General features: G+C 39.0%; 1 protein-coding gene across 1 annotated transcript in view; it reads left to right on the top strand.

Moving 5' to 3' along the window:
* The window catches only part of LOC130476612 (guanine nucleotide exchange factor subunit RIC1-like), an 85807-nt gene that overhangs the window by 26821 nt on the left and 38762 nt on the right, over nt 1-20224 (top strand). The window contains exons 3-8 of the mRNA XM_056848566.1: nt 1603-1679; nt 10091-10198; nt 10681-10823; nt 10967-11100; nt 12619-12710; nt 18888-18976. Of these exons, the coding sequence (XP_056704544.1) occupies nt 1603-1679; nt 10091-10198; nt 10681-10823; nt 10967-11100; nt 12619-12710; nt 18888-18976 (643 nt within the window). The remainder of the gene's footprint in view (nt 1-1602; nt 1680-10090; nt 10199-10680; nt 10824-10966; nt 11101-12618; nt 12711-18887; nt 18977-20224) is intronic.

Raw genomic sequence — 20224 nt, 5'->3', positions numbered from 1 at the left:
ATCTAATGTTCCAACGTTCCCGTGTACCTTTGTAAGACCACAAGCATTTGGGGGGGGGGAATTAAGTAACAATAATGATTGGTGGATGCAAACGGGAGGAGAGGGGGAAGGTGGGATGGGAGGAGAAAGGCTTTTCATTGGGTGTTGCAAAAAGAAGGCAGGAGAACTGAATAGCGTATGTAACTGAACGCACCCCTTGGATTGCCGGTTTTGAAATGACATCACGAAATACATCGTGGTATAGGGGGTTTGGGAAAAAAACATGTCTGGTGCTTCCAAAGCATTTCCAAGCCGAAATGGGAGGTCTGAGGTGCGATCTAACCTGGATAACACGTTTTTTTAAACGTAGTATATACTGAGGGCATTAGGCCCCTTAGATTTAGATGGTGGAGTGAAAATTGGTGGAAGGAACATTAACAATTTGAGATATACAGGTCGCCACTTTACTGGCAAAAATAGGGAAGACTTGAAATGGCTACTGATGAACATTAAAGCAGAAAGTGCCAAAGCAGGATTACAGCTGAACATCAAGAAGACGTTAATGACTACTGGAGAATTAAACAACTTCAAGGTTGATGATGAAGAAATGGAACTTGTTTTAAGATTTTCTATTCCTTGGCTCCATCATCAACCAAAAGGCAGACTGCAACCAAGGAGATTGAGACTGGGAAGGGCAATCATGAAAAAGCTAGAAAAAATTCTTAAGTGTAAGAGTGGTTTGCTGGCAACCAAGATCAAGATAATTCACACCATGGCATTCCCTAGTACTATGTAGGGGTTTGAAAATTGGCCAATGAAAAAAGCTGACAGGAAGGAAGTTGATTAATTTGAAATGTGGTGTTGGAAGAGAGGTTTATAGATACCCCGTATCTCCAAAAATCAAGTGGGTTCTAGATCAAATCAAGCCTGAATTCTCCCTGGAAGCTAAAATGACTAAACTGAGTCTATTGTACTTTAGTCACATTTAGGAGGTTAGTCACATAAAGGATGTTTAGGAGGTTATTCATAGGGTGGCCATAAGTCGGAAGCAACTTTAGTCACATAAAGGATGTTTAGGAGGTTATTCATAGGATGGCCATAAGTCGGAAGCAACTTGATGGCACTTCACACATGCACAGGCTTTTATATTTAAATATATTTCATGGCTCTATTCAGATGGAAGAACAAAATATGCATTATTGTTACAGGAATGAGCCTTGTAAGGCCTTTCCTTGACTGTGACTTGGAGATTAGTTTATTGTTTTAACCAATTCAGATGTCATAATAAATGGTGGTTTGTTGAGAATGTAGAGTCTGTAGTCTCTTAGCTCAGGGGGAGGGAGGGGCATGAGCCTGAGGACTTCCCAGTTTTGTTACCATGATGAGAAACTATGGTTTAATACATCTGAATGCAGCTAATACATGTTCATGTTTACGCCTCAAGATTCACTGTTACTTGAATGAAATGTATGTGTGTGTTTGTGTAGATGTGTGACTGAATATAAAAACAGTACCCTCGTGATGTTGTAGAGAAAACATATGGTAAATTTATAATGCTTTGAAATAGCTCTAGAACAAACTCATGTAAAAACTTACTCATGTGAATATTTTAATATTTTTCAGACTGCAAATGGATATATCTTGTTTTTTAATCTTCCATCTGCAAGAGACAAGTACCTTTACGAACCAATTTATCCTAAGTAAGTCTGTTCAAATTTTTTTATTTCTTTCCATCGTACAAGCAAAAACAGCTTGAAATAAACGCCTATTGTAAAATGGTTTCTTAAATAGATATAGTATTTTGATGTATCAGTGAGAAGTTACTGAAATGTGAAAAGCTGTTATTAGGGGGAAATTGCACATAGTGGTCCCTTGCTTTATTGACTGACATTCAAAGCATCTGAGAATTTCAGCAATGCATCTTGCAGCAAACTTAATGGAACTAAACTGAGTTTTATTAGAGGGGTCAAAAAGACATGTTGCTACTTGACTGAAGCTTTTGAGAAAGAATGGAATGTCTTGGTTAGTTAGGATCTTTCTTGAGAAATAGGAAGTAGTTACAAGCACTTGTTATAACTCTTGTTGTTTTATCACTTTTTAAGACCAGCTGTATATAAATTGCCTCAAGCCTTCTGGCTTTGAAGTGTTAGGATGAGATAATGTTTCCCCTTGGCGTGTTGCAGAAGTGTCTTGCTGGTGGAATAAGGGAAAAATGTGTGGATACCTCTGCTTAACTCCTGTAAGAGTTCTTCTGCAGCTCTCACAAGAAGCCAGATGGGATTTTTGGCAGTTCCCCACATTTTAAGGACTCCTCAACCCTGTTTTGGGGAGCAAAAGGAAATGCGATGGGAAAGGGAAAGTGGCAAAAATCTATTTGTCTTTGTCCATTTCCAGTACTTCAGGATCCAACCCAATGTATTCTCCTTTGAATTGACAAGCAAAACGAATGTGTGTTTACAGCTTATGAGCTGGACACAACTTGTCAATACCCTTATAAAATAAGGAGACATCGTTGGTTTCTTCCTTTCGTGGATTTCTTCTTAAATTGGCAACACCCAACAAATGTTGAAATATAGTTCCATAGTTTCAAAAGTGTTATATTGTTAATCATGGGAGACAATATTAAAGTGATTGTTTCAATCATTTTCCATTAAATGCTGTTTTTTTCTGTCATTTCTATAGTTTGCAATATATATTAGCATTGGTTATTTGAGCTTTTACATTGGAGTAGGCTTATACTACATTTATTTTATTAAAAAATGGGAGATGGATTCTTTGAGGGCTTGCTGTCTGTTATGGTACAGGATTAATGGTGGATAAAGATCAGTGATTTTTTTAAATTGTTTTTTAATTTAAATCACATTTTTAAATGTTTTTGAGGAAAATCTATCTAAAGATAGTTTTCTATTTAAGATACACTACAGTCCAAAGGTTACTCATCATGAAATAACAATTAGTTTTAATTACAGCCTCATGCTACATAAGGGGAGGGGGGAAATGGCAGGATTCCAGTCGTCTTGGGAGGTCCCGTCCCACTCACGGCTTTGCCTGAAACTTGCTTTCTCGCAAGTGCTCAGGACCCCCAACTGGTGTGTGTGTGTGGGGGGTGACTCAAGAGACGATCCTGAATCACCAGACCTTAGGATCTGGACCTAGGTCTTCCAACTGGGGGTGGGATGCGAGCAGCTAAAAAGGAATGCTGCGCTTGTTGGCCATCATCCACCCGGAAACCTTGTGGATTTTTTTAATGAAATGTTTTTGAAGGTACAAGTACACATAGCTTAGTGCTGTTTATAAGTTTACACATACTTTATACCAAATGGTATGTCTGCTTCCCAGATGCTTATGTCATGTTTTTCTTTGCTAAGCATTACTTTCTAATGCTATTTGGCATTGTTTTGTAAACTTTAAACAGTTGTCCACCATCACATTAAAATTTAGGTTGAAGACTGAAATACATTCTTTGTACATGCGTTTGAGAGCAGCATCCCACAGCATGGGCTTATGGCCAGCACTGACAAATGTGGAAGAAAAAAGAGGGGAATAAAACCCAACCTGAAAACCAGCACTGACAATGTTCCAAGTTCTACTCTGAACTGGAAGGAAGCTGGAGCAATGCCACGTATTGTCTTGGCTCCATCCAATTATCAACCGCTATTTATTCTTTAGCTTTACTCCAATGAATTGAGTAGAACAGCCTAGAGAAAAAGTCAACAAGCCCATAAGGCTCAGCACTATTGCCATCAAGAACTCTTTGTAACGCTCCAGGAAAGCAGTTTCTACATCAACTCCCTGAAGGCCTTTCCTCACAACCAGCCAACATATATCGCAGTTTGATATCAGTTTTTATAAACCTCGTCTACAAATGCAACAGATCATTATTCCATATACAGGGATGATGTCATCTACATAGGATGACTGACTTGCTAATGAGGGTTAATCATGATGCTGTCCCCTCCTACACTCCCTTTTAATAAACATATAGGTAGATGAATGCTCCAAAGCAGGAAAGAAGTAAGCAAAGAGCTTGAAAGGAAGATGATTTTAAAGATGATGAAAAAGATTCACAATATAGCAGAACGCTACCTCAAGGACTGGAAAGGAAAAGCCCAGATCATGTTCACCACTTAGCCATGCTGTTCCTCAAGGGTGGATTTTAAATCATGGTTTTCTACATAAAGACTTGTGGAGTATTCTGCTCAAAAGGTTTCACTTTCATTTTTAATGCTTGCCCCTCCCTCCTCACACTTAGCTCCTTATGCAGATTTATTCCACTCCAAACAATCTTCTATTCATTGAATTTAAAACTTAACACTTAAGAAATAAGGGGTTGATTCTGTGTACATAGATTTCCAAAGGAACAATGGGACTAAGGTTTTTATCTCAACTTGGTATGTTTATTTTATAAAACTTTTGCTGTGAAGAAGAGGCATGTTACCTCTATAGATGCAAATTAACAGTTTTGAGAACTGCAAAATCAATCGTCTGTGGCAATATTGTCTAGATCAGGAGTGTCAAACATAAAGCCCGCGGGCCGGATTTGGCCCCCTGAGAGCTCTTATCTGGCCCGAGAGCCAGCCAAGGCAGCCAGCCATTCCCCACCAGTCCCAATCTGGGCTGGCTAACCCGCTGCAGGCTCGCCAGCTCCCCTGCCCCGCTCCCGATATGGGCTTGCGAGGCATAGCCCAGCCCAACCAAGTGACATTTATCTAGCCCCTTGTAACAAATCAATTTGACACCCCTGGTCTAGATAGAAAAATTGCCCCAAATAATCTTACAGAAACATCTGGAAGAGCATGACATTGTGAATGGATTGACAGAATTCATTTACCAAAAAATTTAGACTGGAATCCTGCCATTTCCCCCCTCCCCTTTCCCCTCGCCTTCTCTCAGACTGCTTTACTTTATGATATCTGTGCCGAAATCTTTTTAAAGAGTGCATCCCCTATGACCAAGAGCCTCTGGAAAGCTCGATGCCACTACAACTGCTGTAATTTTAAAAAGGGGGGGATCCTTCCTTTCAAATCTCCACTTAGTTTCACGTTTACCACGGCTTGTCTTCTCCTGGAGAAGACAAGCCGTGGTAAACGTGAAACTAAGTGGAGATTTGAAAGGGTGGATCCTAATCGAGGCAAGTGGCAATGTACACCTCAATAAGAAATAAACGACTTACATTGGTGGATGTCTTTGGAGACTGAACTTAAGCGGCTTCAATATAAGAGAGGGGGAGTGAGTGTGAAAGAGTGAAAGGACGGACAACTGGGAAAGTGACAGAAGGGGTGTGTGAAGGGAGACGGCTGGTTCAGATGAAAAATTCGGTGTGACGGACGAAGGAGAATTAAGATTACTTTTACAGGATCACTAAGATTCAAGACACCTTTCTTCAAATTGAGTAGATTTACAGGATTAATTCAGCATATGCAAGAAAGAAAAAGGTTCCCAGAGACATTTTGGTCAAATTCACCTACCAAAGAACAAGAGACGAGATATTAAAAGCACAAAGAGATAATCCACTTACTTACAAAGAAACAGATACAAATTTTTACGGATTTGCCAGTTAACATCATACAGCAGAGGAAGCAATTTGATCATTTAAGAACGATCTTGCAGAAGAAAAACATACGTTTCCATTGGATTGCGCCTTACACATTAGATATCTCACTACCACGAGGAAGAAGAATTGTTAAAACCAGAGAAGAGGCTGATCAACTAATTGAAGAACTCTTACCAACCCCCATCACCTTCTAGAAGAGGAAGATCAGGACAAACTTCGATGGAAGAAGAGCTGCAGTCTGCAGGTGAATCGTCGGACAAAGAGAAGGCATCAAAGAGGTTCTACAAAGACTATCACAGTTGGGTCCCCATGCACCAAAGCAAGAGTGGAAACAAACACAAGAATTACTCAGAGAAGTTCAAACTTTTCTCTCACCAGCACCACTACAGGAAATTGAACAAAAAAAAAAATACGCAGTAATCTATCATTTCAGTTACAGAAAGTCCACAATCTCAAGACGAAGAATAATTGAAATTAGATGGAAGCTTTGAGGATTACTTCGATCAATATCAACGGTTTAAATGTTCCAACAAAAAGGAAAAGTTTCTTTCACAAGCTTAAGAAACTATCCTTGGATATAATTTGCTTTCAAGAAACCCACATTAAAAACAAATTTGAAAGACTTTTACAATGTGACCAATTAGGTCTTCTATTTTCAGCATCGTCCTCTACAAAGAAGAGAGGTGTTGCTACATTTATTTAAGGAAACAAACTGACTGTGATTGACACTACTAAAGATAAAAAAGGGAGGTACCTGATTCTGTTAACCCAGGGAGCTAACAGAAGAAAGTTTACAATAGCTAATGTCTATGCTTCAAATAGTGCTAAAGAAACATTTTTCAAGGACTTTTTTGAAAAACTTCAAGACTTTCATCAAGGAGAAATTATCATTTTCGGAGATATGAACGGGGTGATGGATACTAAACAAGATAAGTCGATGAGATCTAAAGGGGGTAAGCATCTAAAGGATACCACAATCATAGTGCTCCCAACAGATGGCCATCCAACCTCTGCTTAAAGACCTCCAAAGACGAGGACTCCACCCCCCCCAGGCAGCACATTCCACCGTTGAACCGCCCTCACCGTCAGAAAGTTCTTCCTAATATTTAGGTGGAATCGCTTTTCTCTTAGTTTAAATCCATTACTCTTTTGGTATATAAACCATCTGTTTTATGCCTTTCCACCCTTCCCTCTGATACCCAGGGTCTTAGGCAAAATGATAGTGGATAATACCCAGTGTATCCTGATAGCATCTTATTGGCCCTGGCAGATCTGGTTTCTGGAGGTTACTGTGACTGGCAGGCCCACATTACATCCCCCTTCCAGTGGCGGCTTCAGATCTTCTGAAATGGGGGGATCTGTCACACCACAATGTACCCCACCTACATCTGACAGTGTGGTTCATAGATCAGGAAATCTAGAGTTCTTAAGGAAGGTTCAGGAAGTCCTTACACAAGCCAGAAAACCTTCGACAGGTTCCTCTTATTGTAGGAAATGGGAATTTTTTGGGGATTGGGCAGGGGTCAAAGGTTGCCCTCCCTTCACCTGTCCTTTGCCTGTGATTTTTGAATATTTACTCACTTTGGCAAAAAGAGGCCTTGCAGTATCCTCTGTTGAGGTTCACTTAGCAGCTGTTGCTGCCTACCATGATCGAGGTGAAGGTAGCACTTCTCACATGCCTTGTCTAAGCGGTTCATGAATGGATTGCTGAACTTCTTTCCTCCAGTATCTATATTAATTCCACAATGGTCTCTATCGTTAGTGTTAGCCAAACTTATGTCGTCCCCTTTCGAGCCGTTGAGGGACTGCCCATTGGCTCTCTTACCACGTAAGGTTGTGTTCCTAGTGGCCATCACCTCCACTAGGAGGGTCAGTGAATTGCCAGCTCTTAGGAGAGATGCTCCATTTTTGCAGTTTCTTTCTGAAAGGGTAGTGTAACATCCTAGTTTTCAGTTTCTCCCCAAGATCATGTCTAAGTTTCATTTAGCCCAACATATTACGTTGCCAAATTTCTTCCCTCACCTATCTACTGAGGCTGAGAGAACCCTACACACAGACGTGAGAAGAATGCAAATCCCTTTCACAGCAAATCCGTGTGACCTCTATACTTCATTAAAGTACATTTCAGTTGAAAATACATTTGTTCTATGGTAGTACATTGACTTAGCCTTTTGTGAATATCCTCTTTTGTTTTGACTCTTTTGAGAAGTGTCTGCTGTAATTTAGAATTTGGATGGACATCAGCAACTGCTGATGTGGCAACGCAGACAAAGCATTCCTTCCTGCTTCTGTCAGCAGTGTATGTTCATAGTTTAAAGGTCAGAGCAATTTAAATGCTTAGAGACTCAAAAGGATGTGTGCCATATCTGAACACTGAAAGTTTTAACCACCTTGCGTATGCCCCAAGGTTTACTCCAGTGGTGAAAAAATGGAAATGAAGAGATCCAGCAATATAGCTTAGTTTGAGCATTCCAGAACTGCCTTGTCTGGTTATAAATATGAGGAATGCATGAATGAATTTGGGCTAGTGTTCATCCAGAGAGTTCCTGCTAAGTACACTTTCAGCAAAGGCAAGGGTATGTGAAGATGCCATGGTTTATAAAATAACTGATGAGTAGTGTTCCTTTTGTTGTTGCTTTTGATTAATTGGAAAATTTGGGGAAATGTTGAAAAATAGTCCTGTAAAATATTTTTTGAATGAATGAAATGATTTTTACTCAAAATATATAGCATGAAATAATTATGTAAGGTGATCTACAGCATTAGCTAATGGCAATACCTATGCATATATACCATATTTTGAAGGATATGGTTATTGTTAAATGTGAAAATTTTAGCAGCCATTAATAATATACTATAATATGTTTGATAACAGATTAAAAGCTTTCAGTTATAATGTTACAAAGTTGATATCCAAATATGCTGGTAGTACCACCTGTTGCAACTGTGGGCTAAACTGTACGATATGTTTGGCCACAGGTCAGGTCTGCTGACTCTTATTTTCCCTGCAGCCGCTCAGCAGCTTCTGGGAACTTACTTCCCCAAGCATTGCAGGGCCCAGTTCTGATCAGGACCGTGGCATTGGGGGAAGAGGGACTCCAACCCCCCCCTTACTGTTTTTCCAAGCCAAAGCGGCTCTGAACAAGTATTATTTGCCCCAGTGTGGGGCTGCACATGAGCTGTGAATGCATTGCTGTGCAACCCCACAATGGGGTAAAAAGCACCCCCCTGAACTATTTTTCTCAGGAACACAGGGCAGATAGGAAGTCTTGGAGCCCCTTCCCTGGTGCCATGGTTTGAAACTGAATCGGTCTCTTTGGTCCTTGGAAGTAAGTTCTCTGCTGCTGCTCTGTGGCTGTGAAGAAAGTGAGTTTGCTTAGAGGAACCTCAGCCTGACTCACGGTCAAACAAATTGCGTATGAGTCTGTTTTTGGTCAGATAATATGCTTTCTTTTTTTTAACCACAAAAGATTTTTTTTAATTTCAACTTGGATTTTTCCTGAAAATAATTATAATTTATTATTTACAGAAATAATAACTGTGAGCTTTATCAAGGGAATATGGTTACAAAAATAGTTGTATCCATAGGATTGTAGAGACTTCTGTGCTTACACACACAAGAACTGAGTTTAGATGACTGTGGCAGCTATAATGCTTCAGCTGAAATTTCCAGTCAAAATTCTGTATGACCTCATTATATAATTATTAGTATTTTATGAACTAGGAGATGTCTTGTTTTTAGTAAAGGGAGTTTTTAGTATCCAAAGAACAATTTCCAAAACCATAAACTATTGTTTTTTCCCTTAAAAATGAAGCTTGTTGTATTGATGGCTGAATACTGCTAAGTATACAGGTGTAAAATGCAGTACTTACCAATGTAATTTGACAGCTTCTCAAAGAAACAATCTGTGACACTCAAATGAAAATGTATTTTAAGCAGTGCATTTTGCTTTTGGGTGAAACTCTTTCCATGACATTCTTAAGATGAAAGACAGACAGTTCTGTTCATTTTGTGTGTGTCTTGCAGTTAACAAATTCAGGTGTTTTGCCTTCTTCACTAGAGATTTTTCATGCCAATTTCAAGTTCTTATACTTGCAGTTTAGATATAAAGTAGTACCTGTTTTTTTCCTGAATCCTTACTCTGTTATTGGATCATAGGGTTTATATGATTTTTATGGTACAGTTATCCCATAAAAGGATAATATCTGTCTAGAAAAAGATATGTACTTAATTTAGAGGGGAAATATCTCCTCTGATGTGGTCTTAACTGTGTCCTCTGTTCCTCTGACTGTGGTAGGTTGGAGGTCCAGTGTAGATTTACTGCCATGCCATGGAAGACCCTAGAGCTTGTTTCATAGTTGGGTTAGAGTAAGAGCTACACTGATCTCTTGATGGTCCTCATTCCTCTTCTGCTCAGGAATTCTGTCAGGACTGTATGACAGAGAGGTCTGGTTTTACTATAAAGTGTCTGTTTAGTTCAGAATCTGTAGTTTTGTTTGGGGAAATGAATAAAACAGCCTTGTGAAGGTAGGATTGTTGTTTGTCTTTTTTTAAAGAGGAAGCCAACATATGAAAGGAACACCACACTATAAGGAAGAACAATGTGCCCCATCATTAAATCTAGAGAAGAAGCATATTTTGGATTTGCAAGCATCTGTAACCAGGTACAGTGAATCCTCATTCATATCTTCTTGATAGCAGTAATCCAGGAAATCACTGATGGAACATTTCAGGCATGACCAATACAGTTATGCGATGTCAAGCACTGACTCCATGTAACATCCAGGGAATGTTTCTACCTTTTCGAGTTTGGTAACTTAATAGAATTTGTGATGATACGCTTATAGGTGCCAGTGTTCTTTTCTTCTTCATCAGAAAGTTTGGTTGTAAATTTACTTGCTGTGGTTTATTTTTTATGATTAACTGGGTTGTTAACTACTACTACTTCTTTCTTCTTCTTCTTTTGCTAAAAAAAAGCCTCTTGCTGCGTCCTGTTTGGGAAATTCCCCAAATCCCAGTTAAAGAAGGAATGCAAAATCAAAGGCTGAGTTGCATTCTGTCCTTCTAGAACAAGTCATCTGAATAAAATTAAAGAATTTTTGTTTAGTCTTCACTATCTGTAGTACCTACTTTGCCTTCTTTGTAGTTTACAGTCCATGCTGGAAGATCTACTTGTTGCTACTGTTGATGGTCTGCTTCATCTAATTCACTGGGATGGTGTGATAAATGGAAGGAAAGCCATAAATCTCTGTACAGTACCATTTTCCGTGGACCTTCATTCTTCCAGAGGTATTTCTAATTTATGACCTATTTATACAAAGAGGAAAATACTGTAAAAGGGAACCTACCTTTTCTGTGAAGATTGAGCTAATGAAGACCAAGAAGACAGTTTGAAACATGACAGTCAAAAATTGTAATTGCTCTATTACCAGGTTCATTTTTGGGATTTGAGGATGTGCATATCAGAGATATGGAATACTGTGCTACTCTTGATGGGTTTGCTGTTGTGCTTAATGATGGCAGAGTTGGTTTTATTACACCAATGTCAAGTGGATTCACAGCAGAGGTATGATTTCTTTATATTGAACTAGCACATCATTAGTTGGCTGCTCAAATTGTATAGGCTAATTAAATATGTCTTCTGCCTTATTTTTATAGCAAGTTATGGCTGAGAAACCCTGGAATTCATTCAACCACGGTGGTTTAGTGAAGAACAAAATGAGTTCTTTTCACACTTCGTTACTTTTCTTTCTGTAGGGTTTCTGTATTGATCGATATGTTAACTCTAACTGAGCTTAACATTACTACAAGAAAAATATTTCATAAGAAACATTAAGAATAACTTCAAAGTGCTTTTTGCTGTGCAAGTGCAATTTGTATAATTAAGACTGCAGTATTTGTTTTATATTTGCTTGCTTTCTAACCTTCATTCTGTGTGATCTGCCCAAATTTCATTTATATTCTATCTTCATATTTTGTATCATATGTATTATTTTTTAAAACATTCACAGGCTGAGCTTAAAACATATTTCTCCTTCAAGTACTATACAGGTGTGTTTTAAAATTGTTTGTACTTTTCTGGGTTCTTTTACTTCTGATGATTATGTTTGATTATGTTTCTGTGCCGGCTACCTTCTGCAGAATGCACGTCTATTGGTTTTGGAGCAATCTCCCACATCTGTTTAACTTCAGCAGAGCTGCTACATTCTATATGACTGAGATCAGGAGAAATTATAAACGTCAAGTTAATATTTGCTTATTAAAACCTGTGTTTTAAATACAGACTTGGAAGGTTGTTTTACTGGTTTGTTAAGCTGAATAGTTAAATACTGCCTTATTTCCAAAGACCTGCATTGAAACAAATACGACATTTAATGTCTCACTTTGTGAAATAACTTTGTTAACAGCAGCATCACACTTTATAGCATCCTTAAGGAAAAGATGGTTTTCTTATGGAAACGTTTAATGTGTAAAAGATTAATGTGTAAAAGATTCCCCAATCCAGCAAATTTGGTATTCTATGGATATTGTCAAAAATGTATTTATTCAATTTATTTCTCAACTGCCTTTCTACCTTCCAAGATGCTCAAAGCAGTTTAGATGAAAAGATAAAATGCAAAACAACAGCATCATTTACAATATTTCACATTTGTATAGCTAGGATCCAAGTGTGTTCAAGCACAAGGGGTTTAAGATGCCCTTTTGAAAAGCTGCCTATAGGTTTGGGGAGCCTCTGGAGTGGCATTCTACAAGGGCTAGAAAGGGATGCCATCAGCAGAAAATCTTCCCTTTCCCTCACATGCAAGCAGATGTGCTTGCCCTTTGGGGAATGGGGTTGGGAGAGAGGTACAGAGAATAATCCTGCTGCTTTTTATAATATAAATAAACTGTAACATGAACAATTTATATAAGGAAAATTGGTTTCAGTTCTTGTTAGATGCTTATTTGAAAGGTCCTTCCCTGTGACAGTCCCTATGTCATGTGATCTTAAATATAAGATGGGTTTTGAAGTATGCTGCCTTTGTCTGGAGTATGCTGTGTTCCAGACTAAACTATATAAAATCTTTTATAACATATCTTACAGCAGCTCCATGGTGTTTGGGCACAGGATGTTCTGGATGGAACCTGTGTGGCTGTAAACAACAAATACCAATTAATGGCATTTGGATGTGCAAAGTAAGTTATCTGTTTCAACTTTCCTTTCCTTTCAACTGTGACTCTTAAGGGAATGAAAACTGGTATCACTTTGTACTATATGTTCTTAAGCAACACTTTACTTTTTTAAAAGTTTCTGAATTTCTAGTTAGGAATAGTCCTGTTAAATTTTGTATCTTGTTTAAAGAAAAATAGAAAATATGCCCTGTCTTGTAAAAAGACTTGTTGGAAGTATTTATTAATGAAATAAAACATTTTGCAAATCATACGTTAGGCTTTGGGAGGGGAACTCATCTGTCATATGTTTAATGAAGATAATTTGGCTACCGTGGCAAAGTCAACTTTTAAATTCTTCACATAGGCATACTGTCTAAACATGTTAAGCATCAGTGACTTGGGACGATTTTTATTACTAAAAATATAGCATGTTGTTAAATACCTTTTTATCTTCATCTTATTAGAGGCCCATTTGCAAGGGTGCCATGTTCTTCCAAATCTATTTTTGGAAACGATTTCAAGTAAATTCACTATTATGTCCTAGAACGTAACTGACTGAGATTAAATATATGGCTGCCCTGAGGTATATGGAGATTTTGTCAAGTTACTTTGTATGGTGGCCTCCTCTGCCCTATTTGCACTCCCCTCCCCCCATCCCAATCTGACAAAAATCATTATAATTTTTTTTTTTACAGAAGTGCTACATATTTCTGAGATGGGTAGATCTTTTTGTTCCTCATTTGATTATTAGAATGCTTGAGCTACACTATTAGGATTCATAGCTTAGTGTGTGTGTGTGTTAAGTGCCGTCAAGTCGCTTCCGACTCATGGCGACCCTATGAATGAAAGTCCTCCAAAATGTCCTATCTTTGACAGCCTTGTTCAGATCCTGCAAATTGAAGGCTGTGGCTTCCTTTATTGAGTCAATCCATCTCTTGTTGGGTCTTCCTCTTTTCCTGCTGCCCTCAACTTTTCCTAGCATGACTGTCTTTTCCAGTGACTCTTGTCTCATGACGTGACCAAAATACAATAGCCTCAGTTTAGTCATTTTATCTTCTAGGGTCAGTTCAGGCTTGATTTGATCTTTAACCCACTGATTATTATTTTTTTGGCAGTCCACGGAATCCATAACACTCTCCTCCAACACCACATTTCAAAGGAATCCATTTTCTTCCTATCAGCTTTCTTCACTGTCCAGCTTTCACACGCATACATAGTAATAGGGAATACGATGGCATGAATTAAGCTAGTCTTGGTGGCCAGTGACACATCCTTACACTTCAAAATATTTTCTAGCTCCTTCATGGCTGCCCTTCCCAGTCTCAATCTCCTTCTGATTTCTTGGCTGCAGTCTCCCTTTTGGTTGATGGTGGAGCCAAGGAATAGAAAGTCTTGAACAATTTCAATTTCCTCATTGTCAACCTTAAAGTTGTGTAATTCTCCTGTAGTCATTACTTTTGTTTTCTTGATGTTCAGCTGTAGTCCTGCTTTGGCACTTTCTCTTTTAACTTTCAGCAATAGTCGTTTCAAATCTTCACTATTTTCTGCCAATAATGTAGTGTCATCAGCATATCTCAGATTATTAATGTTCCTCCCTCCAATTTTCACTCCACCTTCATCTAAATCTAATCCAGCTTTCCTAATTATATGTTCTGCATAGCTTAGTACTGAATATAATGTCGGGCTAGCAAATAAATGATCTTTTAGGTTGGTGCCCGTGCATTATGGAAGTCATGAGAGGGTAGCTGTAGCGATGCTACAATAGCATTGCAGGCAGATAAATTGGAAATCAGTTCATTTCCAAAAGGAACAATGTCTCGGCAACTTGCTAAGACAATAGTTAAAGATACGTAACCCCTTCTCTAAGCACAGCTGAGTGGCTTTCAGCCCCATCCTACAACCCTGGGGCTGTTAATATCTTGTTCTTTCTTTTCAGAGAAGAAATAACTGACAAATACCCCTTGGCAAGCTGCAGAGAGCATAGTTGATAGCATGTGAGTCAGAACTGCCAGGTCTCCCACAATTGGAAGACAGGACAGCAGACTGATGTTCCCCCCTCCCCAATGTTGGGGTGCCTCAGACAATACATGGAATACACAAAGGTTGTGAAGAAAGCACCTTCCCCTGGAAGGAACTCCATGGTGTGACTGGCCAGGGCCCTGGCATGTACATACCATAGGGAGCTCTGCAGATGAAGGTTCAGAGCCCCGCATGTGACCAAGTTCCCTTTTGCCCGGCAGGGGGAATGCAGACACTGGAATGCACGATTGTGTATTCACAAAAAGCATTCCTGTCAACTGCCTGAGTACTCACTTGGGGAAGGCTTCCATGAGACCAATGAAAGTTATGGGTTCTGTTCCCCACTAGGGAGATGCGGGCCAGAATTCAAATCTCACCTTTTGCCTAGCACCAGTTCAACAGCAGGGAGAGCCTGGATTAGAATCCATGCTTTACAATGGGAATGGTGTCCTTCCTGGCATCTCGCCTGTTGGATGACTGCCTCCAAAGAATTCAGAGATGTACAAGAAAATTTATGAGTAATGTTTTGCAGTAACTGCAAAGAGCAAGAGGACTCCCAAGAGCCTGTACATAGTAGTCTGGCATGGTCTGGGTGCTCCCCCATACATCTTAAAGGTTCCTATGGGGTGGGCTGCCCTGGTGGGGGGACATGGTATAGGCTTCTGTTGTGGGAAATTGCATTGGAACCATTTCTGTACTTTCTACTAGGAATGCTCCATGGGGCTCTGATCATGCATTTCAGTAGCCATCATAGGTGTTTGGGCAACTGTAGTGTCTGGTGACAGGACTGCTGTAGTGCCTTCTTGCACGTGAGGGGTTATCTGTGAACTTAGTCAGATAATGACCGAGAGGGCAGGAAGGGTTGCAACAGTGCTTGGCTTTTGTGACCTTTTCTTACATGCCCAGGGTAATGCCCATCGCCACTTTGGGCTCAGGAAGCAATTTTCTTCCAGGCCAGGGAGGAAACCTGGAGGGTTTTTTTTTGTCATCTTCAGGGCATGCAGTAGGGGACACTGGAGGGGAGGTAGTTGTGAATTTCCTGCATTGTGCAGGGGATTGGGCTAGATGACCCTGGTGGTCCCTTTCAGCTATGATTCTACACTGTCATAGTACTGTGCCCATATATGCCAGGTACCCCCTCCCTTTTACCAAAGTCCGTCCTTACTGCTAGTGACTGTTGTGAGTGGGATATGACTTAGTCATCATCCTAAGGCCTTTCTAGGCATAGCTTAGAATGTGGGACCATTGTTGTTCTATCCCAAGGTCATTAATTAGAAAGCCAAAAAAGAGCAAGTTGAGGTATTTTTTACTGCTTTACTATGACACCATTTTTCATTTTTTAAAGTAAGATAGCATATGCCACTTCCTTTAAAATAGGTAACCAAAGGTTGTTGAAAATCTGAACTGATGTAATGGTGTATGGGCTACCATGCCAAAATAATTTGAGAGTAGCCGGAGTATAATAAGTATATGAAACAGCCATTTCAAATAATGAAAGTTAAGACGCTCATTAATATGTGTAAGGTGTGGCTATGATATGTGTGGAATACTTATTGTGAAAGGCAGTCTAAAATGTCAAAAAGATTTTATTAATGCTTTCAGTGTTCAAATAGAGAATTTGCTTTTATGATCCCTACCATAAAATCAGCCTTTGAATTGTATAAGGACTGCATGTAAACAAATAACTTAGACAGAAGCAGGCACAGGGCCATTTTTAAAAGAAATGTGTGCAATGTTATTTTTAGTATGTTTCAAGAGAAGTATAATATATATATATATAGATGTCTTGCTTCTATGGATGGGTAGTTCTTTCCTTAGTACTGTATTGGTTAGCTCTGTACTACAGTGTGGGAGTGACTGGCAGGGTTATGCCTGTGCCTTTAAATTGTGTTGTTGGAGTCATTCCTTACTGAGATGTTAACAAAACCTGTGGAAGTGGTGAAACAATATGTGAAATATCCATTGAATGAACAGAAGAAATGGATAGATAAAAATCTTTGCTCTTCTGGAAAATAGATGGAGGAAGTAGAGTAAGTTCAGCTATTGTCTAATGTTTGTTTTTGTTTATTTTCAAGGTTTATATTCTGCCTTTCTACAAGCATTTAGGTCTTCAAGTTGGCTTACCAATAAGTTTAAATGAGAATGCCCTCCTCCCTCACCAGTGTTAGTGGAAGTACCTACAACTGGGCCAGTAGTACAGCATATGACAGTGCCTGACTCAGGGTGGGAGTGGTGTGTGTGGAATGCCATAATATGCTCTGTTGGCTTAAACTAGTCAACTTTGTCCAGCATCCTGTTTCTCACAGTGCCAGTCAGTTGCCCTGGAGGGCCAAACAAATCACAGGGAATAGAGACCAAGCCCACTCAGTTCTTCTAGCAGATAGCTAGCGATTCTCTGCTCTGAAAGATACTCAGCTGCTTGCGTACAAATCGCAGCCACTATGGCTAACGATCCTTGTATAACTTATATATGTATATAACTACATCAGGCTCCAAATAAACTTCAACCACTCAGTTGCAGCAGATTGTAGACAAAACTATAATAAATGCAGATAAAGACGGTGGCGGAAGAATATCCTTTGAGTAATTCTGTGCTGTTGTAGGAGGTTTAGATATCCACAAAAAGATGGTGGTCAACGTGTGACTCTTTAGGACACCACCCAACACTTTTGCTTTCTTCTCCCTCTCTGAAGATCTGCTCAGGTCGTCCAGCAACGCTCTCTGGGTATTTAAATGGAAGATTTTTTCCTCTGTGAAGCCATATTTTCTAACATGAGCCTCGTGAAGCCAACTTAAGTGTTATTGAACTTTTATTCTCTCAAAAACTCAGTGTATCACTTCAAAGTCTGAAGGACAGGAAGGGGAGGGTCTGTGGCTCAGTGGTAGAGCATCTGCATGGCATGCAGAAGGTCCCAGGTTCAATCCCCAGCTTCTCCAGTCAAAGGGACTAGGCAAGTAGGTGATGTGAAAGACCTCTCTACCTTGAGACCCTGGAGAGCTGCTGCTAGTCTGAGTAGATAGTACTGACTTTGATGGACCAAAGGTCTAATTAAGTATAAGGCAGCTTCATGTGTTCAACCATCTGTTGCACTTGCTCTATAAACACTGAGAGTACTAAAAGAAATACCTACATTGTCAAACTGATTAGTGGAGATAATCTACAGCATGAACTTCAGTGGCTCAGTATAGATTAGAGGTTGATGTCTTTGATCAAAGCAGGTCTACTATGATTCATAATTTCCGTTTTATTATTGTTTGGTTTTCAGACTGAATAAAATGTCAAGGGGTTTTCAGGTCTTAGTCTGGAAATGTTTGTAAAATTAAAATAAAAACTCTTTACACTAAAAAGCGCTAATGTTTAAAAACAAACTATTGCTGGGAGAAATACTTTGTAGATTTATGCGGATTAATTCTGAATTTAGAGAGCCATGCTTATTCTATACTCTGAAACTATTTTACAAAAATAAATGCTACATGATGTTCTGCTTTAAAAAAAAAACTACCTCTTCTCCCCCTTCCTCCAAGTCCTTTCATCACCTCCTGTTATTTTTAATTGTCTGAGGCCCTGTTCAGACCTATAACTGAAATGAATTTTAAGGACTGGGAACAAGTTGTGAGCTAGTATGAGCCCTGTCTTCTTGTAAGCTAATTTTCCTTTGCCCTCCTTTGAGATACCATGTTGCCATGCAGAGTTATTTTTCCTAAACTCCTTCCCTACACCCCCAGTCCTTCTCCTTGTCCTGTCCAAAATCCATAAAAACTTCAGTAGAATTGTGGTAATTCTCGATGTTAAAGGACTCCAGGGCCATCCTATGAAAACAATCAAAGAATCCTAATATTGTTTGTGTTTAATACAGGTAATATGAAGAGGCAGGGCTGGGGGGAGTCTGAAAGCTCTTGAAAATAAAATATGTTTAATTATTGTTAAAGTAATGGCATTAAAATGTAATAGGCAAAGATATTTAAAATGTTAAAGTGTATAAAAAGATAAAATATGAAACTACTCTTTTTTCTCAACGACTTCGCTAGGGTGTTAGTTTTGTGTTCTTTCTAACATAATGGGTTTTGAATTGGATGAGCTGATGCATATGAACTAATGTATGTTAGGGGGGAGCGTGTACTTGCCCAGTCTTGCATGAAAAATAAAAACATTGTGTTCACAAATGGCATATTCTTTTTCAGTGGTTCAGTGCAAGTTTATACAATAGATAATACCACTGGGGCCATGCAGCTGTCTCATAAACTGGAGTTAACACCCAAGCAGTATCCTGGTGAGTTCATTAAGTTTGATACCAAATTGTTCATTATTCAAAAATATAACTTGTTTTGTTAAAGTATAGCAAGTTAACAATTTAGAAAATGCCAGTAATTCATAATGGCACCAACCCTGAAGACAATATATTACTAGAAATACAGGTAGATTTAGATTTCAACATATATATATGTCATGAACAGGTTTATGCAAATGAAAATGTTTTTGCTCTCCTCCAAGTTTTTAGTTTTACTCCACAATGCTCTCAGATTTTACTGTCTTTATGGTTGTACAATAAATGCATTTTCAATAGAACTGCAGTTTTTATTAAAGGTTCAAAATGAATACTTCGTAGACAACTAAATGATGAAAAAAATGTGTGTAATCTATTTTAGCATAAAATACTGCATGTGCAGGAAAGACATGAGGATATATACGCTTCACATACAGTTGCATTAAATGGCAGTGGATAGAATATCCAAAATGAAATTGTTGAACAAATGAAAAAGAGCTTGACAATTTCACTGAGTTATTGTGAGTTCCAGGGCTGGTTCTTATATGTATTTGTCACGTGAAGACTGCAAAATCAAACGATGATTGCACATCTGAATTAGCTATCATAGAACTTTCCTAGTGTTCTCTTTCAACTGAAACATAATGCTTGTTGATGAAGCTAGTTCACACATTCTGTTGCTGGTAATGTTAAGTGAGTAATATATGTGTGTGTGTGTGTGTGTTAAGTGCCATCAAGTCGCTTCCGACTCATGGCGACCCTATGAATGAAAGTCCTCCAAAATGTCCTATCTTTGACAGCCTTGCTCAGATCATGCAAATTGAAGGCTGTGGCTTCCTTTATTGAGTCAATCCATCTCTTGTTGGGTCTTCCTCTTTTCCTGCTGCCCTCAACTTTTCCTAGCATGACTGTCTTTTCCAGTGACTCTTGTCGTCTCATGACGTTACCAAAATACGATAGCCGCAGTTTAGTCATTTTATCTTCTAGGGTCAGTTCAGGCTTGATTTGATCTATAACCCACTGATTTGTTTTTTTGGGCAGTCCACAGAATCCGTAACACTCTCCTCCAACACCACATTTCAAAGGAATCCATTTTCTTCCTATCAGCTTTCTTCACTGTCCAGCTTTCACACGCATACATAGTAATAGGAAATACGATGGCATGAATTAATCTAGTCTTGGTGGCCAGTGACACATCCTTACACTTCAAAATATTTTCTAGCTCCTTCATGGCTGCCCTTCCCAGTCTCAATC

Source organism: Euleptes europaea, chromosome 4 (genome assembly GCF_029931775.1).
Source record: "Euleptes europaea isolate rEulEur1 chromosome 4, rEulEur1.hap1, whole genome shotgun sequence".
NCBI lineage: Eukaryota > Metazoa > Chordata > Lepidosauria > Squamata > Sphaerodactylidae > Euleptes > Euleptes europaea.
This window is presented reverse-complemented; position numbering and strand designations above follow the sequence as displayed.